The 22,300-nt window shown below is 60.3% G+C and overlaps 1 protein-coding gene across 1 annotated transcript in view; it reads left to right on the forward strand.

Annotated features, from left to right (window-relative positions):
- Positions 1-22,300, forward strand: part of IFFO2 (intermediate filament family orphan 2) — a 46,100-nt gene that overhangs the window by 15,773 nt on the left and 8,027 nt on the right. Inside the window, exons 2-4 of the mRNA XM_068968888.1 lie at positions 18,869-18,929; positions 20,215-20,310; positions 21,470-21,610. Of these exons, the coding sequence (XP_068824989.1) occupies positions 18,869-18,929; positions 20,215-20,310; positions 21,470-21,610 (298 nt within the window). The remainder of the gene's footprint in view (positions 1-18,868; positions 18,930-20,214; positions 20,311-21,469; positions 21,611-22,300) is intronic.

The raw sequence follows: 22,300 nt of genomic DNA on the forward strand, positions 1-22,300 counted from the left end.
TCCATCCATCCATCCATCCATTTACCCATCCATCCATCATCCATTTATCCATCCATCCATCATCTATCTGTTTATTCATCCATCCATCTATCCATTTATCCATCCCTCCATTTATCCATCCATCCATCCATCCATCATCTGTCTATTCATCCATCCATTTATCCATCATCCATTTATCCATCCATCCATCTATCATCTGTCTCTCTATTTATTCATCCATCCATCCATCCATCATCTGTCTATTCATCATCCATCCATCCATTTATCCATCCATCTATCCATCATCTGTCTCTCTATTCATCCATCCATCCTTCCATCCTTGCATTCATCCATACGTCCCTTCTTCCCTCCATCCATCCACCCTCCTCTCTATTTATCCATCCCTTCATCCATCCATCCGCCATTTTTAGAGTGCTTGTGCTTGGCCCTATGCTTGGCTTCTGGGGATGATGGCAGACTCCTATCCCTAGGGAGTTCGGCAAATGACTGTTAAATCAGAGCCGCAGGAGTCCTTAGAGATGTCTGATTTCTCCCCCAACACGCATTTTTCAGAGGGGTAGTCACTTGCTGGAGGTCATAGCCAGCGTTGGTGGCAGACCTGGGACTCGCAGCCACGTCTGTGGAGCCCAGCCCCATGTTCTCGCGTCTCTGCTGGGCTGACAGGCGGCTCCGCTCCTGGCCGGCAGCCCTCTGGCCCTGTCCTTCCCTCCTCGGTTGTTTCGATGTGTTCTTGGGCTTTTCACAAGTCGTCTGCAGCCTCTGTCCTGAGATGCTGGTTGAACTGGCAAGCAGGCCCCAGGCCGCAGCTGAGCCTGGCTGTGCTGTGCCCTGAGATGATGCCGTTGTCCATTTGGGACATCAGATTGGCTGGACACCCAAGTGCAGAGACTCTGAGGTCCTGCTTTGCTGTGGAGACTGGCTTGCTGTCTGCAGAGGGTCTCTAGCAGTCATCAGTTCCTCTCTGGCCTTGAGGGTAGGACCTCTGCAAATCCCATTAGAGATTTTATAGCCTGGGAACGACATTCCAGAGCCTTCCCCTCGAGGCATCTTCTGTAAGGACATCCGTGCAGCCTCTTCCGTTGGGAAACCCTTCCTGGTCTCTGGCCCCGATGCCGCCTGCTGCATTTCCCTTTGTCTAGCCTTCTGTCCAGTAGGGGGTTGGGTGGGGCACTGCCTGGTGAAGACCCTTCCCGCCTTCTGCAGGCCGCATCAGTCCCCCTCTGAATCCCAGAAGCTTCCTTTCTTCCTGCCTGAAGTCCTCTTGACTCATGCCTGCGCTCGGTCGTGGTTGGGACATGCTCTTGGTGGAGAAAGGATCTGACTGGTCCCTCTAGGATTCCATGAGTTCCTGGGGGTGGGGAAGGGAGGAAGCACATTCCTTCTCCTGGAGTCATCGCGCCCTCTGAGCGGAAAGTGGCCCTGGAGCCCAGGGATCTCTCGGGCCAGCTTTCCTGATGGGGAGACTGAGACCCAGAGAGGCTGAGCAGCATGTCTGCCACCTTCGGTCAGACTGCTGGGGTCGGGTCTCCTCCTTTGCAGGCCAGTGCTATTTCTGGGCGATTGGGTCGGGGAGTGGGTTTTTCCGCCTGATAAAGGTAGCTGACGGCCTTTGGACCTGGCAGTCTCTGCCTGGATGGGTGTCCTGGAAGCAAGGCAGCGGCTCCACGGGGCTCCCCAGCCAGGATCCAGCACCCTCCTGCCCGCCCTCTGGATTGGCAGACTCCTGGTGGGCCGGGCCTGCCTCAGAGCCGAGCGGTGGGACCTCCTCCACTCCCATCTGCCCTGAGGCTCCCTTTCACTCCACAGCCTCTCTGACTCCCGTTTAGCGTTTAGTGAGCCTCTCCCTGGGAGGCCTCTCACCTCCGAGGGTGGAGGGCAGGAGGCCTGACTGTTATGGACAGTGATTAGGGGTCAGGGGGACACCGAGTCCCGTGGCAGGGGCAGGAAGGGGTTAAGAGCCCTGTCTGCTGGGGCAGGACTCCCAGCCGGTGTCCTGGCCCCTTAAAGCAGCCAGGCCAGCTGGCTTGGCAGACGTCACACCAAGAGCCATCTGTCCCAAGGCTAAGTCACCAGGAGGAGGCTGCCTGCTGCCTTTGTGGGCCTGCTGGGGTGGGCGTGGACCAGCCGTCTGTCCCTGGGAGGCCGGCAGGTTGGGAAAGGGCCACAACCCCTGGCAGGCTGCCTGGAGGGGGTGGCTGGCAGAGGGAGAGCCTGAGCACCCAGGGGTGGTCGGAGCTTCATTTAGCAAATGGGTCCTGGGACCATCTGGGATGCAGGCAGAGTGGGACACACACCCAGGCCTGCTTGCTGCTGCCTGCGGGGCTCCAGCCCACAAGCTCATTCATTCATCCAGTACGTAAACAGGGGCTGAGGGCCTGCATGTGCTGACTACTTGGATGCCAAGCGCCCCAGCCCCAGCACTGGGGAGAAGGGCCCAGAGAATGAAGCCTCTGAGGGGCAGAATGGTGCGTCTCAGTCAAGCCCAGAACCCTGGACCCTGAAACAACAACCCCCCCCTCCCCACCCCAGCCCCATCCCCAGCAGCTGGAATTGAGGTCTGCTCGCTAAGGTGGAAAGTAACGTGAGATGCTGGGTGTTCATGATCTTGTATATTTTCATAACCCAGTGAGGTAGGTACTGTTGTTACCCCATTTTATAGATGAGGGAACTGAGGCTCCGAGAGAGTCCCTTTTACCAGGCCACCCGCTGGGGTGTGGCTGAGTCTGTCTGTTGACATCAGGGTTTGAGATAAGGGGCAGCAGTGTGGCTGTGTGAGGGGTCTCCTCCCCCCCTCACCCCCAGGCTCCTGCTCCTCATCCCTCAGCTGTGGACCACCTCTTTCTTGGCTTCTTGTTAAGTCCAGGTGCCGTGTGGCTGGAGGACCAAGTCTGGGGGGAGCAGAAGCCCCAGATGGGTTTGAGTTGAGAAGGGAATCTCTGATGGTACCTTGGCAGGGCTGGGATTGGTGACCCTCTGCCCCCCCGGGGGCTGGGCACCAGGCAGGATTTGGGCAGCTTGGGGGACTGGAGGCTTTTTAGCCCTGCCCCTCTGAGGGTCCTGGGGGCTGGGCCAGGCCTAGGAGACCCTCGCTTCAGGGGCCACTCTGTCAGGACCAGCAGGGCCCAGGGTGGGGGCCTCTGTGCTTCACGCTTACGGTTTGGAGGGGATGCCATTTGGGATCCATTCTGTCCCCTGAAGGGGGCTTCCCACTAGTGATAGAGGATCCACCTGTCAATAAAGGAGACACAAGAGATGCGGGTTCAATCCCTGGGTCGGGAAGATCCTCTGGAGGAAGGCATGGCAACCCACTCCAGTATTCTTGCCTGGAGAATCCCATGGACAGAGGAGCCTGGTGGGCCACAGTCCGCGGGGTCGCAGAGTCGGCCATGACCGAGCGCTCACACTCACTCACTGACTCCTGGGAGACTGAGGTCCCGCTCCCTGACCTTCTCCTTCTTGTCATGAGGCTACGTGGCCCAGAGAAGGGCATCTGGGCCCTGGGATCAGAGAGACCCGTGTTCTCCCGCAGCATCTGCGGCTCTGAACAGAGGGCAGAGGCAGGTGCGTCTGGTGGGTATGAGTGTGGGCTCTGGAGCCAGATTGCCTGGACCACTTTTGAGCTCTGTGGCCTTGCACACGTGGCTTCACTTCCTGGTGCCTCAGTTTCCTCATCTGTAAAATGGGCATACTTAGTAGCATCTACCTCATAAGGCTCTTGTGAGGATTAAATGACTTGATAGTGCCTGTCACATCCTAACACTTCATATTGTTAACTATTACGATTATGAGGCCTGGACAAGTCGCCTTACCTCTCCGAGCTTCAGTGTCTCCATCGGCAGGATGGGGATGAGGAGGCTAGCGGCTCCTATGCGGTGCTCTGCTGGGTGTTACTGTCGCAGAAGCTTCTCTGCTCTTTTTTGACCTCTCTCTTTCCTCTGAGAGGCATACCCTAGCCCTGTGGATGGGTGGGAGGAATGCTCTGTGTGTGTGTGCGTGTGCGTGTGTGTGTTGGGGGAGCCCCAGTGGCCTGCCCACTGGTTCACATCAAGTTGAATGTCAGGGGGACTTCCCTGGTGGTCCACTGGTGAAGACTCTGTGTTCCTCCTGGGGGTTCAGTCTCTGTCCGGAGAGCTGAGATCCCTCATGCGGAGCAGGGCAGTCCAAAAAAAAAAAAAAAAAAAAGCAGTTGAGTGTCAGGCTGCGAGGTGGCTGGCGGCTGGCGTTAGGCCAGGAGTCCGTCCCCTTGAGCTGTGTGTGGTCACTAATCCCGCTCGGCGCGGGGGACCGGGTCGCACTGCCTGCCTCGCTGGTGCCCGCAGCCCTCCCGGGCGGCCGTGACAAGCACACGGCCCCACAGGGAGGGCCAGGCGGTGGGCCACGCTCCGTCCGCTGTGGCACCAGCCTTGCGTGTACCTGTGCTTGGTTCCCCGGGTCCTTGTTGCTCTTCCTTCCTCCCTCCCTGGGGCTTGCTCGGGGCTGTGCTCCCCTCAGCAGGGGCTTGGCAGGAAGCACAGGTTCTGGGTTCCAGCACCCCCCCGCCACACCTGGCTGTGTGACCTTGGGCACGCTGCTTCACCCCTCTGAGCTTCGGGCTTCTCGTGTGCAGAGGCGTAGGCTTCTGTATGTTCCCATTCTGAGGTGCTGGGGACCCATGTTCTGCTTTTTTTTTTTTAATTGTTACACCTGGAGCCTGTTTATGCTTGCCAGTCCTCATTTAATCCAAGAGGGGGTCATTCCTTCCCATTTCACAGAAGAGAGCACTGAGGCCTGGAGAGGCAACTTGCTCAAGGCTGCAGGGCCTTGGCTTGAACCCAGAATGGGGTGTGTGCCAACTTCTGCCTCCTGGGCTCCTCTTGGCCGCCTGCCCCTCGCCGGCCCAAGTGTGTTCGGTGTAGAGTGAGTAGTGATGTGGGCCTGGCGGGGCGATGGCCTTGAGCTGCAGACCCGCAGGGCCGTGCGTTTACCTGCAAGGCGGCACGGGCACTCGACATAAACACAGAGACCCAAAGTGCACATTAGGTTTCCAAAATAGCCTTGGCGGTCGCTGCTTTTCCTCCAGGCTATAAACACGTCCTTGGGTGGGGCTCCCCTGGCCTCCCGGGTCACAGACCCCTGGGGCCTCCCGCTCCTTGGTCGGGGTGCCCAGATCCCCTCCTGGCTCCTGGACTTGGACAAGAGCTGGAGTCCCCGAGGCCGAGAGCTGCTGACCCTAGGGGGTTGGGTGGGGGTCTGCTCTGCCAGACCCGGGCAGAGAGGCCGAGTGCTAGGGATGGAGAGCTGTGAGCACTAACCTGCCGGCTGTCTGCCCTGGGAAAGGTGGGCCCGGCGTCCCGGCGAGGGAGCAGGACCGCTGGGGGAGAGCAGAAGAGCTGGCGGGGACTGCACAGTCGCGTGGGGAACCTGAGGCTGGGGGTGGGGGGCGGGCAGGGCAGTCATGTCCAGGGCCCCACTGAGTAGGTGCTGCACCGACTCCAGAGTGGGCCTCTTAGGGAAGGCCCTGGAGGTGACCTTTGCAGGGGCCCTTTACCCAGCGAACATGTATCTGGTGCCTACTGTGTGCCAGGCTCCATGCTGCACTCTGGGGTTGCAGCTGGGAGCCAGAGTCTCGTCTTACAAGGGCTGAGTTAAGTAGGGGAAACCAACAGGTGGAGACAGCCTCAGTAGCGAGTGACCAGGGTCTCTGGAACACAGACGAGGGGCACTTGATCCTGACCAAGGAGCCAAGGAAGGCTTCCTGGAGGAGGGGGTATACAAGCTGAGTCCTGAAGTTGGCAATGACGAAGCGGGCGTGTAGAGGGAGGCTTCCGGGCAGAGTACACGGGCACGGGCAAAGGCTTCGAGGTATGATGCGGCATGGCACGCCTGGCGCTGGAGGCGCCAGGGGCATGTCTTCCCCACCCTAGCACGTGGCCACTTGCTCCGGGGCTCACCACACACAAGGTTGGCATGTCTGCCCTTTCGGGAGAGAGGTGATGGGGCCTGATTCTCATACAAGCCTGATCGCCGAGCCCTGGCTCCTTGGCGAAGGCAGAGTACCACCCCAGTGAGGGTGAGGAAGGACAGTATCTATGATGGGGTCTTCCTCCATCCAGTGGAGAGGCAACCTTAGGACTATTTGACTAATTGGGAAACTGAGGCACAAAACAGTCTTGCTGCTGAGCTGGGGTGAGGACCTAGCTTTTTCCTTGGCTCCATGGGCAGCTGCTGAGCCGTGAGAGAACAGCCTTGTCACACCCAGCACTTCTGAGGGGCAGAGAAGTCTCTTCTACACTGGAAGCCTTGACCCAGCCACCCACTCCATGGATAACTGGACAAATATGCAAATTTGTGTGCACCAAGGTGCAGGGCCCAGGAGGTACCCGGCCAGCCACTGTATCGCCTCTGGGAAGGGTGCTTGCTGTGTGTTGTTAAGTAGGAAAAGCACACAGTTCTTGGCTTGCGTCTGTTCTTTGTTTATTGGCCTACCTGTTTGGTTTTTGTTTTTTTTCTGTTTCTTGTGTAATCATTGTAAAATACTTGGGCAGTTTAAAACAAAGGGAAAATGAGCGGGTATTTTTGTCTTAATGACCTTGATTTTCTTGACTAGTTGATGCATTACATGATTGAAAATTTTAAAGATACAGAAGAAATTCAGACCCATGCTAGAACAGAGATGAACCTTGAGGCCATTATGCTTAGTGCAATAAGCCAGTCTCCATAAGACAAATACCGTATGATTCCACTGACGTGAAGGACATGGGGCAGTCCGATTCCTGGAGGCAGGAAGTAGAGTGGTGGTTGCCAGGGGCCGGGGGAGGGGGACCAGGGAGTTATAGTTTTAATGGGGGCAGAGTTTCGGTTTTGCAAGATGAAGAGTTCTGGGGAGGGGTGGGGTTCTGGGGCTGCACAGCAGTGGGAATGTGTTTAAAGCCACTCAGCTGTTCACTGAACAGTGGTTAAGATGGGGGCTTCCCTGGTGGCTCAGCGGTAAAGAATCTGCCTGCCAATACAGGAGACGCGGGTTTGATCCCGAGTCCGGGAAGACCCCACCTGCCTCAAAGCAGGTAAGCCCGTGCTCCACAACAAGAGAAGCCGCCGCAGTGAGCAGGCTGGGCACCGCAGCTGGAGGGTTGTCCCCACTCTCTGCAGTTAGAGAAAAGCCCACGGCGCAGCAGAGGCCCAGAGCAGCCAAAAGAAAGAAAGAAAATTAACAAGTGGTCAGGATGGTAAACTTTCTGAGTAGTTTACTCTGATTAAAGAAAAGGGTACAGAAGGGGACAGGGACAGGTCTCCCCCACCCCTGTCCCCATCCGCAAGCCTCTGTCTCTGGAGACCACCGGGGTTTCCATTGTGCTGGTGGCGCTGTGCCTTCCTCCCGCCCCCCTGGGTACCAGTGGGCACTCACGGGCAGAGCGAAGGTGCCTCTCCAGGAGCCTGGGGTGCGCACCCTCTTCTGTCCCCACTCTCAGGGCATGAGGCAGCGGTGTCCTGATCTTCTGGCCCTTGATGGGTTGAGGGGACTGAGGACCCACGACTGGGGGCGGGGCTGAGGTCCCGCCTGAGGGGAGCCCCAAGACTCATCGCTCCTCTAGCAGGGGAGGAGAGTCCTTTTAAATCGGTCCTGTGCTCCTAAGTGGGCCCTTGGGAAATGTTTGTTGAATCTGTTGTGGGGAAAAGGAGATGGAATCTAAGCCAACAGTCAGAGGGGTTGGGCTGCAGACGCTGAGGCTGCTGCGCTGGGCTTCACAGCAGCACCCGCGCCCGCTCACCAGGGCGTCCTCGGAGCCTGTCGCGTGCCAGCCCCAGGGTGTGGCACTAGCTTGGGCTCGAGGGCAGTGAGACGGACGTCCTTCTGAGATGAGGCAAGCCCCCAAAGGCTCGTTTGACGGTCCCGCGTGTCACCAGGTGTTGGAGAGGGGAGTCTGGTTTGGTGCCTGGGGGTCCTGCCTGGTGCCCAGGGCCCTGGCCACCCCCACCCCGCAGACCTGCCACCCCGGGCTGAGCCGGCCAATCTTCACGGCAGCAGAGACAGCATAGAGCCCACGTTCCGCAGCTCATCAGTGCCCATCCGTTGGGCTGAGAGCTCGTTTACTGGGAGCCGAGCTCTGGGCTGAGCGCGTGGCGGATGCTGACTCATTTAATATACCAGCTCCGCAAGGCGGGTGCTCCCGCTAGCCCCTGCCCTAAGACGGGAACCAGGCGCACGGCAGGTTCGGGGCTTTGCTCTAGCCAGCTCTGGGGGCGGGATGGACAGCAGGCTGTGGGCATGTCCGTCTTGGCCGGTGGAGGTGGAACCCTAGGGCCTTTCTCCACCCAGGGGCCCAGGAAGTGAGTCAACAGGCTAAGCGGCCGGTTTCCAAATCAGTGGCTGTGACCCAGGGTCGCACACCAGTGCTGACCCTGGCAGGGTCATTTGGGGGTGTTTCCTGAGCAGTGTGCTGGGGGAGACACGGTAGGGCGTGGGGTTTATAGAACCACTGCCAGGCTGCTCAGACGTGGGAGTCAGGTGGACCTGGGCCTGGCCTGGAGCAAGGAGGTTCCCCTGGGCCTCGGTTTACTCACCTGTAAAGTGGGAAGGGTGACGCCTGCCTCGCAGAGCTAGGGTGAGATAAAGTGACTAGCCTAGCACGAAATGAGCATTTCACAGTGAGAGCAAGTCCTCCCTTTGTCCAGGAAAGCAGAGTCTGATGAGAGAGGCAGAGAAGTGAACACTTACAATGCCCCAGACGTTGTGAGGAAGGCACGTGCCAGGGCTGGAGATGCTTAGATGGGTGTAGTGGCTCCTTCTGGGGAAGTCCTGAGGGCTTCCTGGAGGAGGTGATGAGGTGCTGCAAGCCTGGAAGAGGCTGGAAGCGGTGTCCCAGAAACTAGACGGTGGCCTGCGCTCTGGGAAGCAGGTTCCTCCTCCCCAGGAGATGCTCACTGAGCCGCTTCTCGTAGTGGCCTGCTTGGCCGGGGAGAGGGGGTCAGTGCCACGTGGGTGTGGTTTGTAGACAGAGGCGCTGGAAGGAGGGCACTGCTTCTGAACCCTCAGCTCTGGGTGACGGGCATCTACAGAGCTGCTGGGTCTCCAAAGGGGCTTTCAGTAAACGGCACCAAAGCGGGAGTGACCCTGGCCACCTGGGTAGATATGGACGCTGGGTAACTGGAACGGAAGGCTGGTGTAAACAGCTGGAGCCTGGGATGGACGTGGGGGCACATGAGCAGGGGCGTCTGAACCTGGGAGAATGACCTTCAGTGCCTGCCGGGTGACCCCACAAGACCAGGGGACCCCTCCTGCCTTAGCCTTGCCTGCTGACATGGTGGTCCTTGTCAGGACAGACCTCTAAGCCTGAGCAGTGCCCCTTCCTTCCCGGGGCCTGTCGAGGGGCGAGGGGGGCAGAAGCAGGTTGCTGGCTGGGTTTTGCCGGCCGTGGAAGCTGCGGAGTCAGCATCTGGCTCTCTTCCCTCGGCCGCCCCCTGCCCCCGCCACGTGCCCCCGTCCCAGCCAGGTGACGGCGGCGTCTAGCTCATTCTCCCCATCGCATCCACGTGATGACTACAGCGGCACAGAGGCTGTGGGGTCAGCCAGTCCTGGGTTCAGGTCTGGCCCTGTCACTTGAAGTGTGGCCTGGGGCCACGCTCCCAGTCTTTCTGACCACTGACAGCTGGGAGGTCACGAGGGTGAAGCCACTGACTGCACCTGTCGTCACGGGTCCGTTGACTAGTTGCAAACAGCCCTGCGAGGTGGGTGGTCTTAGCAAAGCTCAGAGAGGGCTGGCAGTCTGTGCCAGGTCACACAGGGGCAAGGTGTGTATACAGCTGGGGTTTGACCCCAGGACCTCTGACTGCAGAACCGCTACCCCCTCTCCACCACACACACGGGCTTGAACCCAAAGGCTGATGTCCCAGCTGGCTTCGACTGTCTTTGTTTCATGAGATGGCTTTCCTGATGGCATGGGGTGTCTGTCCAGGCACTGTGGAAGTTGTTTCTTGGCCTGACTGGGGGAGCCCTTTGAACTTATCCAGTCTGACACCATTGCATTAAGAATGGGAAAGTGAGGCTAGAGGAGGAGAAGGGACTTGCCCGAGATCACACAATAAGTCTGGGCAGAGGCAGGGCCGACACACTGGGACTTTCCTGGGGGTCCAGTGGCTAAGACTCCATGCTCCCAGTGCAGGGGCCCGGGTTCGATCCCTGGTCAGGGAACTAGATCTCCCATGCTGCAGCTCAGAGTTCACATGCTGCAGCTAAAGATCACGCATGCTGCAACTAAGACCTGGCGTGACCAAATAATTTGTTTCTTTTTTTAAAGAGAGAGAAAGGACCTGGTGCCAGGTAGCTTGCTCTGACGCTGGCTGCCTCGTTGCCCGAGGGGGTGTGGGCCTGGGGGCTGCGGTCCAGTGACAGACTTGCCAGTTTCTTCCTCCCCACCTCTCAAGGCCTGGTGACTACCCGTGGAGCGCCCCGGAGGCCTGCCAGCTGCCCGGTGAAGGGTAGCCGTCGTCACCGGAACAGGCAGGGAGAGTGGGAATGGGAACAGGCAGGGAGAGTGGGAATGCCTCCACGCAGCTCAGCCCTGCCGTCCGTTGGTCGGGCTTGCTTTCACCGCCTGGCTGGGAAAATTCTCCTGCCAGCCCCTCTCAGCTGCTTCTAGATCCGCCGAAGGTCGGGGCAGGGTGAAGACGTGTCCCTGCCTGGGGGGTCTGGGCCTCGCACACCCGCCTGTCGCTGCCTCTCCCGGACAGGGCCAGGCTGGGCCACGCCAGTGCTGAGAATGGCCCTCGTCCAGCAGGGCGCATGTGTGCCTTCGCTCGAGTGCTTTGAACATCCATGAAGCCTGCAAGGTAGGGCTGCTGCCGCCTTCTCACAGAGGGGAAACTGAGGCTTCCAGCCGGGGACCAGTGGGCGCTCTGGGGACGCTGCAGGGGCAGGCGGCCTGCTCGGTTTGCTGCCCTGCTCAGAGCAGGTTCACGTCACCTTTGATTCTGTCGGGCCTGAGCAGCTCATGGCACGCGCTCCAGAACCGATCATGGAATGAATGAGTGGACAAAGGCCGAACCAAGCACGGGAAGAGAAACAAATCGTGCATTAGCGCCTATATGTGGACTCTAGAAGCATGGTATAAATGCTCTTATTTGCAAAGGAGAAATAGACCCACATAGGACAAATATATGGATACCACAGGGGAGGAAGGCGTGGGAGGAACTGGAGCCTGGGGTTCACGCTTAAGCAGGATTGACGTGTGAGTGTGCTGCGTGCTGTCGTGTCCGGCTCTTTTGTGACCCCGTGGACTGTGACCCTCCAGGCTCCTCTGCCCATGGGATTTCTCCAGGCAGGAATGCTGGAGTGGGTTGCCACTTCCTCCTCCAGGGGATCTTCCCCACCCAGGGACTGAACCTGGGTCTCCCGGGTTCTTTATCCCCGAGCCCAGGGAAGCCCGTACCCTGCTGGCGCTGTGAATGAGACAGATAACTAATGAGAAGGTACTGAGCAGCGCAGGGAGCTCTGCTTAACACACTGTGGTGACCTGAATGGGAAGGAGGCCCGAGGGGGCACCTGTGTGTGCAGACAGCTGATCTCTCTGCCATGCAGGAGGCACCAACATGACATTGTGAAGCAGCTCTTCTCCAATAAAAATCAACTAGAAACGTGTGCTGCCACCCAGTCCTGGCTTGCTGGTCACGGGTGCTGAGGGCAGGGGCCAGTGGCTCGATGCCATCACCCCGGGTGACTCGGTGGCGGTGGTGATGTCCCTGAGGCTGTCTCTTTCTGGCTCTGAGGAAGGGCCACATTCAGGGTGTGCGGGTCTTATCTAGAGGGACTCAGAGATCGTGTTATGGACCAGAGGCCCCAGCAGAGGAAGGGCTTGCTGGGTTCATGCCGTGAATTAGCGACAGAGCTGGATTTGAGCTTGGGTCTCCCGCCCCTTCTAGCCCAGAACCCTCTCCTCCACAGGGTGCTACCCAGCGGACCTGAGACCCCCACCCACCCTGAGTAGCCTTACACAGACCGCCCCGTTGGGAAGCCCTGGAGGCAGCTGCTGTTTCAAGTGCGCACCCACGAGTGCACATGCGCGTGTGTGGATGTATGTGTCTGTGTGTGCACACACGTGTGTGTGTGTGGTGCCCACTTGCTGGGAAAAGGCGCACACTTGATAACGTGGCTGCTCCACCCAGCCTATCACCAGCTCCCAGCCTGTGCTCCGGCCTGCCTGGGCCATTACCACCCGCCTGTAATGGAATCGGCTGCCCTGGTTAAGTGTTCACATTAAATTAATACCTCCTCCGCGGAGACAATCAGTTGGCATTTAATTTGTGTTTCCCTCTGAGCAGCAGAGTGCAGCTGGGCAGCTGGGCCTCTGATGGGCACTTCTGGGACCCGGATCAGGGGCTGGGTGCGGACTGGAGCGCCGAAGTCCACGGGGAAGGAGATGGTGAGCGTGGGGGAGGCAGGGCTGGGAAGTACCCATGCGAGCGGGGCTCCGGGGGCCGGGGGCCTGTCCACTCACAGGCTGGGGGCCCGGCCTCTCCGGTGACCGGAGAGAGAAGGTGCGGTGTACCGAGCAGGGAGTCAGGGGCCGCGGAGGCCCACGTGAGTCCGCGCTGGGCTGCCCACCCCGCTGCCGCCGCGCTCTTGCTCATCTGTGTTTCTTTCTCTGCCTCTACCGTGAACTGTTTGTGGTCTTGGACAAGGAGGGTGGCGTGGAAGGGGGCAGTTGACCCGGTTGTGAATTTCTAGTTCTCTAGGGGGCTCAGTAGAAGTCAGCGGGTAGGGGCCTGCCGAGCGCCCGCTCTGATCTGTAGCCCACTGGTTTCCATGAGACTGCATTTGAGGAAGGGTCGCCCTGGTCTGCCTGGTCCTCCAGCTCAGACGTTAGTCTAGACAAGGAGCTGGCACTTGGGGCCCCGGCTCTGCCATGAGGCTGGGGCAAGGCATGCCCACGCGGGTAGGGCAGGGGCACCTCTCTGCGTCCATGGGCGGGTGGGCAGTGCAGAGGTGGGCAGGTGGGCAGCATGGCTCCAGCAGGCCCCCGGCTGGAGTCACATGACATGGGGTGAGCTCCTCGGGCCCCGGGTGCAAACTGCCCTCCGCCCACCTGCCCGCCGCCGGAGGCAGGGCCCACGCTTGGCCCCAAATGAAGTTTTCCACCCATGGCTCCGGCCCAGCCTCACCTGAGCCTGCTTCCCATCACCTGAGTGAGCTGGCTTGGGCGTGCCGGTGGCTCGCCCTCCCCGGCAAGGTGTGGACCATTCCTGCGGCGCCTCCCAGCCCCCCGGAGGCCTGGCTGCTGGAGCCAGCCGTGGGATCCTGCAGTCGGAGTTGAGCCTTGGCGCGTCTGCGGTGTACTCTGTGTGCCAGGGGAGGGGCTGGGCATTTGCAGCCACACCACTGGACCCCGTGTGTTCTCACAGCCTCAGAGGGGCTGCGCTTCCCGCCCAGAGAGGGTGGCTGACTTGCCCAGAGTCACACAGCCAGCCAGCACCAGGGACAGCATGCTAACCCGGTCTCCTGCCGCCCCCCTCCATGGGGTCCCCAGGACTTTCTCCCCAGAGGCCCCCTGGGCTGCCCCCGGGACTGCAATGGTTTTGCGGGAGCTGCACCCGCTTTCCTCTGGAGCTGGAGCCCCGGAGCCTCTTTCTGTGACCCACAGGAAGTGAAGCAGCTGTGAGTCAGTCCCTCTGCCAGTGACTTCAGCCCGGCCTTCCGCCCCTCCGAAGCCAGGCTTTGTGGCCCCTTTCCTGCGGGTCTGTCACCCCGAGCTTGTGGGGGCAGGGAGACCCTGGCCCTGTCGTTGGCTGGGGGTGGGGGTGGGGGGCTGGCCCCTCAGTGCCTCCCCTCCCCCCAGCAGCCTGCCCAGACTTCCCGTCCATCACGTGGTCCAGTGGTGGCTCCGCAGGAATGCAGGCGACCACATCTGGCTGGGCCTGGGGGGGCTGGGTGGGGGGAGCGGCCGTCTCCACTCCTTCTGCTAAGACGGTGGCTGAGCCTGTGTGGACGCCAGGGAGGCATCTCTTCCCACCGCCTGCAGCCCTGACCTCCCTGCTCTCCTGCCCCGGCCTGGAGCTGCGGAGAGCAGGACAGATACGCTTTCTCCTTCTCCCGGCCCTCTCCCGGCCCACTTCCGATCTGGCCAGCTCGCCCCACAGTGCAGGGCCTCTCCCGGGGGAGGGTCTGGAGCCAAGCGGACGGTCGGAGCTGAATGGCGAGGCCCTCAGGCTGGGGCTCAGACTGAGGACGCCGTCCAAGCGGCCCCGGCTGGGGAGGGCGCGTGCCACCTGGGTCATCCATCCATTTGTCACGCGAGTGTATGTTCCTCGGTTCTTTGTCTCGTCACAACAAAGATTTGGACACTTGCATGACACATTCATTCAGCAACTCCATTCAACAGCTGTCTGACTCCTTACAAGTGAGGCTGGGGTTAGTGCAGGGAGCATAGAAGCAGTCATCACGAACTGCTGGGGAGGGGCCAGACCCCCGCTTTAGACCCGACCCCTGCAGCGCCACTCTGTACCCCCTTCCCCACCTAGAACTGGCGTCTCCCCCGCTCTGGGCCCCGACAAGCCGGGCGCAGGGTGCCCGAGCCCTCTGGAGGGGGGTGCTGGAGGAGCTGGCCTTGCTGTCTGCATGCACGTCTTCACCTGTGGGCGCCCCGGTCTGAGCCTGGAGTGTAGGGGCAGAATGGCTCTTCTTGAGCGTCCCCGGGGGGTGCTGGGCTCACACTCCGTCTCCTTTAAAGATGGAGAGACTGAGGCCCCAAGCGGTGGAAGCAGATGCCGGGGTTCAGACTCAAGCCGTTCGGCCGGGGCAGGGGAGGGTGCCCGCCCCGCTGTCCACGCCCTGGGCAACCCTGCACCTCACTTCGCTTTGCTTTGTACTCAGAGGTGTGGTCTAGGTGGATTCTGGGCCCTTTCAGCCTTTGTTTCTGGAAATTCTCTGAGTCTCTTGTTTCTGTAGAAGAGCACTCCCCCTCCCCCAGCCCCGCGGCCCGCTGTGTGATTCTGGGGGGGGGGGGGCTCATGCTTCTGGACTGTAGCATTTTCATCAGTCCCGTGGAGATGCTCTAACCCGGCCTAGAGGTTCCTGTGAAGCTGAAGGCAGGCTCTGCGGGTGGCGCCGGGCACCCTGTCTGTGCCCCATCCGCGGGGGCCGCCCGGTCACACCAGCATCGGCACCGCCGTCACCCACCCTGCCTGCTTCCTGAGCATCCACAGCCGAGACCGCTGTGAGAGCCGTGGCTGGAGGGCATCTGCAGGTGCGGAGAGAGGGGGGGATGCTGGGGCCAGAGAGGGTCCCCGTGGGCTGCTGGGAGCGAGAGCCAGACCTGGGCCTGAGCACGCCTGGGCGTGGAGGAGACGGAGGGTGGTCTGCCACTGTCCCTGGCATTATGGGCTGGCTCCGTGGATGAGACGCCGCTGCCAAGAGGCCCCGGGGACGACGGCGTCCTGTGGCCTGCCAGGTCAAGCCTGGGCTCAAGGAGGGAAAACCAGGGGAGTGGCTGCCTTGGTTTGGAGGAGAGATGACATGTGAGACAGGCCTGGGAGAATGGATGGATTTCAGGAGGCTGAAGTGGCGGGAGGGAAAAGGGAGTCAGGTTGCCTCTGATTCTGTCTCCTCTGTCTGTGAAGTGGGGGCCACCCTTAGGGCAGGATTAAGTGATAGTTCATCTTCTATGTGTATGTGAGGGCCCGGCATGGTGTTCACCACCCTGAAAGTGACCAATAAATGTCCTTCTCTCCACTCCCTTCAAGAGAAGATAGAGTTTGGAAGTTTTTTGAGCTGGTGGGTCAGGGAAGGCAGAGGTGGATCCAAGCGATCTGGGCTGTCCTGGCCTTGGCTAGCATTGCCCAGGTGCGCTGGGCCTTTATTTTCCCACCTGTGAAACGGGGAGGCGGTCTCTCTGCGGCTTCACGCCCACTGTGCGCTCAGCAGCCCCCGGCCCACTGTAGGCGTGTCCCCTCTTGGTGGCAGCTGGCTTCTCCCTGGCTTCTTGCTGGCCTGTCTTTGCTTATGTTGGTCCCGACGCCTGAAACTCCCCTCCTGCTGAAACCAAGCTCCTGTGAGCAGATCCAGGGCAGGGGAGGGGTCGGGCCTGGGAAGCAGGTGTTGGAATGTCCTAAAGCCCACAACTTGGGTGACCAGTTTCTGGCTCAGCTTCGCGCTGCTTCCCCCTCGGCTGAGTTGCCGTGAATGCAGGGCATCTGGGGCTCCTCAAGAAACATCACTCATCCATCCTCTCACCCCAGTCAGCCAGAGCAGCTGAAGGGCAAAGCGTTTCTGCACTGTCAACATGGAAGCGGGCACAGCCAAGCTTTCCCACCGAGGGCCGGGAGGGGAGGTCAGTGCGGGCAGCGGCTCAGTCTGTCAAGCCAACTGCTGTCAACACACAGGGGTCCTTCCTGGGTCTCCTGGGGCAGGTGCACCAGCTGTGCGCCCATCCAGCTCTGGAAATGAAAGGCCGATGACATCACTTGTGCAAGCTCACCTGGGGTGCAGCTTAGCAAAGTGAGGGGGCCCCCAAAGCACCTTCCGCTGGGGAGCGCGTAAGAAATGAGCCCCACCCCAGATCTGCTGAACCGACTCTGCACGTGAGCACGGTCCCTGGGTGATGCCCACGCGCGTCCCATTTGAAAACTGGAGGCTTGAGAGCATGAGCTTGGCTTGAGTCCCATCCCTGCTGACTGGTTGTGTGTGGCCTTAGACAGGTCACACCTCTCTGAAACTCAGGTCTGTCATCTGCAAAATGGGTTTGGGGAAAATGTCTTTACAGGAGAGGGTTAAGAGGTCAGATGCAAGCCAATGAGATGTGTCCAAGGCACTGAGCCCAGTGCAGGGAACTCGAGTGGTGCTCGCCAATCAGTGGCTGCTGCTACTGCGACTCCTGTGTCTGAGGATCCAAAGACGTGGCTTGTGTCCTCGCTCTGCATTGACCTGACCTGCTTGCCTTTGCTGGGCCTCACTTTTCCTGTCTGTTCAATGGGTCTGTTGACCCGCTGCCCCACCTTCCTCACGAGAAGTTTGCTTCCAGGAAACAGAAAAGTGAGAGGGGGCTGGCCTCATCCCAGAGGCTCCTCTGAGAAGCTGGTGTGTGTGTGTGGGTGAGATGCCCCCAGGTGCCCACATCCCATCCCTCACTGCCCCCCTTATCTTGCTGTTGCTGCAGGAATGCAGTAGTGAGGCTGACCCTGGGGGCCAGGCTGCGGTCAGCGCCCTCCCTTGTCCCCGCTCTGCTCAGCAGCTTTGGAAGCCAGTCCCCTGCCCCCCTCGGGGCAGCGTGGCCAGGAGAGATGATTCAGCTCGGGCCCTGTATTCTGGGCCTCAGCCTCGCTCGAGGGCAGCCCCGGATACCCTGTGTGCTGGGCAAGCTGGGGGCAGCCTTGAGCTTCTCCCCATCTGGGGTTCCTGTTCCCCAGCTGTTCCTTGGACTCACGGCCCCGCCCACGACATGCTGGGTGACCTTGGGCAGGTTCCTTTCACACACAGGCCTCGGTGTCTCCGTTTGTACCACGGGAGTGTTCCATGAGACGATCCTGCCCGGGTCAGACTCTTAGACTCTCTCCCGGCCCCTCCTTGGGTCCCTCTGTATCTCTCATCCACACCAGGACGCCCACCCAGCCCCGTTGCCCACGGGGTTCTGAACTCTGCCTCCCGCTGCTGATCGAGGCCTGACCGCCGCCGCCGGGGGCTGGTGTAGACCAAAAGGAGGGGGGAGCATGTGTGTCCTCTGGGAGCCCTGCCCGGGGCGTCTGTGTCTCGTGTGGGAAAGGGGAGGAATTTTCCTCTGTGTGTGCAAACAGTATCCGTTTTCTCTTGTTTCCAAAAGCCGGTGACGTAACCCGCTCTTCAGCCATCCCTCCCCTCTGGCCTATTTTTAGCTGGCCCCGACAGCATCCTCAAGGCTTCTGCCTGCTCTGAGGCCATGTAGGGAGGCAGCCCCGGGGTGAAGAAAGAGAGAAGCCCCCGGTCTGTCTGTCCCGTGGCTGGAGAAGGGCCCGCTCCTCTGGGGCAGCAGGGCCATCTGGGTCGGGGAGGGGGTCAGGCTCCCTGGGGTCCACGGTCCACGGGGAGCCCAGCAGGGTCTCCAGCACCCGATCTGGAGCCCGCAGCCTGAGTCCTGGCCCCGCCTGCCCTCACCCTCACTTAGGCATGAAATGTGCTGTGTCCAGCTCTGCGACCCCATGGACGGTAGCCCACCAGGCTCTTCTGTCTGTGGGGATTCTCCAGGCACGAGTACTGGAGTGGGTTGCCAAGCCCTCCTCCAGGGGATCTTCCCCACCCGGGTATCGAACCCAGGTCTCCTGCTTTGCAGGCCGATTCTTTACCATCTGAGCTGGCAGTGAAGCCCAGGCATTAAATAAGTGAGACTTATATCTTTTTTTGTTTTAATGTTAAAAAACAGACCTGGGTTTGAAGTCCAACCTCATCCCCTAACTAGCTGTGTGTCTTTGGGCAAGATATGTAACCTCTCTGAGCCTCAGTTTCCTCATCTGTAAGAAAGGGACGATAATAGCTATGTGGGAGATGTCTTTGTTGGTTAGGGTAGGTGGCAGGACAGGTTGACTCTGAGATTGCAATGGTTGGCATGAAAAAAGTTTGTTTCTTGTGGGTGCAAAGGAGAGCCTGAACGTGGTGTTGGCTATAGCCCGGCTCCTGAGAACAGCCTCAGAGCCGCGTCTCACAGGAGCAGAAGGGGCGGCAGCATTCGTCCAGCACCTTACACCCTGGCATCATGCATCCTCCCACCGCCCCCTGCCTGGGAGCTCTGGGACACAGGCGGGGTTGGAGTCCCTGCTGCGCCTTCCTCAGCCAGCGCGGGGGCGGTCCAGGGTGGATGCTGGCACTGTGCCTGGGGGTGGGCTGCCCCGGGGAGGCCGCCCTCTGACCGCCTGTCCCTCTTGGCTGTTGCAGGTGGGAGGAGGAGCTCGCCAAGCGCGTGAACCTGCAGACCATGGTAGACACGCTGCAAGAGGTAAGAGGTCCCAACCGGGAGAGGCTGGGAGCGAGCCACGCGGTCGAAGGGCGAGGCTGGGGGCTGGTTCCCAGCACAGCCTCTGGGCTGTGTCAGCTCAGCCTCTCCTTTGTGGGGCCGGGGGCCTCTCCTACGTCCCCTGCTTCGGGGCTGGGAAGGCATCCCCGGCACGCAGTTGCAGAAAAGCCTGGGCACAGGAGCCCTGTTGCTGTCTCAGCCATGCAGGACTGGACTCGGGGCCGAGTGCCTCGGAGAGGGCGGGGGGGCTCGTTGCCAGGTGGGGTCCCAGCCCCAGGGGCACTCTGTGGCAGGTGTGAGGACGGTCTCTGGCTTTTCTGGCTTGGTGGCTCTGTGCTCTGGGCCCTGCTTCACACGGGCTGGCGGTGCACCCTGGGGAGTAGACGTGACCTTCTCAGCTCTGTTTTCCTCTCAGCCAAATGGGCACAAGCGTGGCAACCCCGTGCGAAGCCGTGGATGGCTCTTTTTAACACTGAAAAAAGTCACCTTCTGATAATTAGAGCATTGTTCATCTACATAAATAAATAACCAAAGAAGAAAGAAAGAAAATAAGCATTGATCTTCTAAGGAAGTTAGAGAGGGATTAAAATAATGTCAAGGAGACATTAAAAGACATCAACGTCAAGGAACGGTTAAAATAATGCGTAGAAGGAAGAGGATGAAGGTTCCCTGCCCCCCAGCCCTGCTTTCTTTTGTGAGAAAAGGTCTTTTTACTTTACAAACGTAACATGGTCACGGGCCAACACTTGGAAAGTTCAGAGAAGCACAGAGAAGAAAACGAAACTTAGCCTCCGGTTCTCCTGCCCCCCTGTTGCTGAGTCGGTGCGTGACCTTCTGGGCGTTTCTGGGTTCATGTACAGCCCCTGGATGTGCACGCTCAGTGAGGTTGACACGCGTGATGCTGCCATTCTGGAGATCGGAGATGGTCACATATTGGCACTGTGACATACATTAACCTGCTATTTTGACCCACAGGAATCGCTTTTATATCCACTTTTTCTCTCAATGTCTGCCACGGATTTTTCCATCCAACAAACAGTTCTCAGAAGAGAATTGTTTTAGGCCGAGGGGTGAAGTGAGGGCTGAGCGGGGAGCCAGGCTGGGTCAAGGTCTTGGCTCACTTCCCCTGGGGCACAGGGGCACCCAGCATGGTTGGATATCAGGCGTCCATCTGGGGCTCTAAACCCAGGTGTCCGGCCTCTCCGCCTCACATTGGGGAGCCCACCCAGCACCCCCTGATCCCCTCCCTGGTCTCCGTCCCTCGTAGGCAGCGCAGGAGGCGGAAGCCATCCAGGAGGAGATGAACGAGAAGATTGAGCGTCTCAAGGCTGAGCTGGTGGTGTTTAAGGGGCTCATGAGTGACGTAAGTGCCTCCGGCCGCCACCCCCAGGTGTCATGAAACCCCCCCACCCCCCCACCCATCATGCAGAATGCTTCATTCACTCCGAGGCTCCAGAGCTCGGCTTCTAGTTAGAGTCCTGGCTGGCTGCGTTTGACCTGTGAGGATGACGGATGCATCGGAGATCAGGCCCCCCTCCCCACCCCTCCCCTGCTTCCCGTGGTCTGAGTAGAGATGCATTAATCAGCTGCTTAACCCATCCGCCCGCCCCGGGCTCCTCTGACGGCCTGTGTGCGTTCGCTCCGACTCTGCCAGCTCACCAGCGTGGGGGCGGGGGACGGGGGCGGCCAGGGGCCTCCATGTCTGGCGCAGGGGGTGCCGATGGCAGGCTGAAGGGGCCCCCAGGTCTGGTCTGCGCCGGGCCGAGAGGCTACCTGGGCCAGCGGCCTTCCTGAGGTTGCTCTGTTGAGTCGGGACTGGCCGGTGTGCGCGTCCTTGGGATAGTCGGAGCCCCTCTGAGTCACTGTGGGCGGGGGCAGCTGTTGGCAGAGCAGCAAGGGCCTCCTTCCTGCTGGGGACCTGGTTTCCTGCCACCTTCGGGCCACGGGCAGTATGTAAAGACTGCAGGAGGGAGACGGAGCCCAGGACAGGTGCCTCCGCCGGCCGTGGCTTCTGGCCCTGGGCGGTGTGAGGCTGGGATGGCTGGAAGAGGGCAGAAGGCTCCCCTTACCGGGGTCTGGGGGACCCCCACCCGTCCAAGGTAGCCCCCACCGTCAGCCTGGGAGGAATCTTTGTTGGGGACAGGTGGGGCAGACCCGCCACGGGAGCAGGGCAGCCTTTCAGCGCTGGGACGCATCTTTCTTTTTCCCTTGTTCCGACAAAACCAACACTGACGCCGTGTCTGCTGAGAGGATGCCTTCTGGCCTTTAGGGAGACCGGCAAACACAGTCTTCCTCGGTCCCCACAGCACCTACTTCCCCTGGCCCCTTGCCCTGAGCCCGAGCCACTGGCCCGACCCTTCATGCTCAGCAAAGGCTGCAGGGCCCCCCTCGGACTGCGGGGACCTCCTGCCCAGCACCTGGGGGGTCTCCCCACCACTCCGCCCAGCCAGAGCCTGGGGGTGTTTGCCCCACCCCTCGCTTGGCCCCCCAGCTCACGTAACCCCCTGCTATCCCCCCTGCAGCCCATGACAGACCTGGACACAAAGATCCAAGAAAAGGCCATGAAGGTCGACATGGATATCTGCCGCCGGATCGACATCACGGCCAAGCTGTGCGATGTCGCGCAGCAGCGGAACTCGGAAGACGTGTCCAAGATCTTCCAGGTGACGAGGGCCGCCCCGCTCACCAGCCGGCGCTGCCTGCCACCCACCCCGGCCACCCTGCCCCGGGCCCCTCACACCCCGCCCATGTCCCTCCCCGGCTCCCCAACCCACCCCCAGGCAGCCTTTGCCCAGTGCTCCGGCCTCCCAGGAAAGTGTAGAATCAGGGACTGCATAGACTCACAGGCACGTGCGACTCCGTCATCGAGGCTGACCGCTTCATCCTACGTCCGAGGACACCACTCACCGGGGGGTGGGGGGCGACGTGCCGGGCTTCTGGAAGAGTGTGGCAGAAGAACTGGGACGAGGACTCGGGTCTCCGGACCTTCCAGGGCTCAGTCTGCCTGTCCACCTTGGGCCCCTTGCCCTGCCTCCTGCCTCTCCTGGGAGCAGGAGCCGCGGACCAGGGCTGTGGTTGGGGAGCCCTGGCCGGACTGTGGGAGCCTGGGCAAGCCCGCCTGAGCCCTAGCCCTCGAGCCTCAGAATTCAGAAGGGGAACTGTTGGCCTGCTGACTCTTCTTTCATTCCCACATTGAGACTCATTCAGTCCCCCACTTCCCTACCCCCAGCGAGCAAACATCTGTGTCCAGAGTGAAGGCGATGGGTTAGCACTGGCGCGTGTCCCCCAGGGAGGGCTTGGGGGCTGTCCAGCTGCCCAAAGGGCATCTGCCATTCTCCAAAGGCTGCTTCTTG

This window comes from Capricornis sumatraensis, chromosome 3 (assembly GCF_032405125.1).
Source record: "Capricornis sumatraensis isolate serow.1 chromosome 3, serow.2, whole genome shotgun sequence".
Taxonomy (NCBI): Eukaryota; Metazoa; Chordata; class Mammalia; order Artiodactyla; family Bovidae; genus Capricornis; species Capricornis sumatraensis.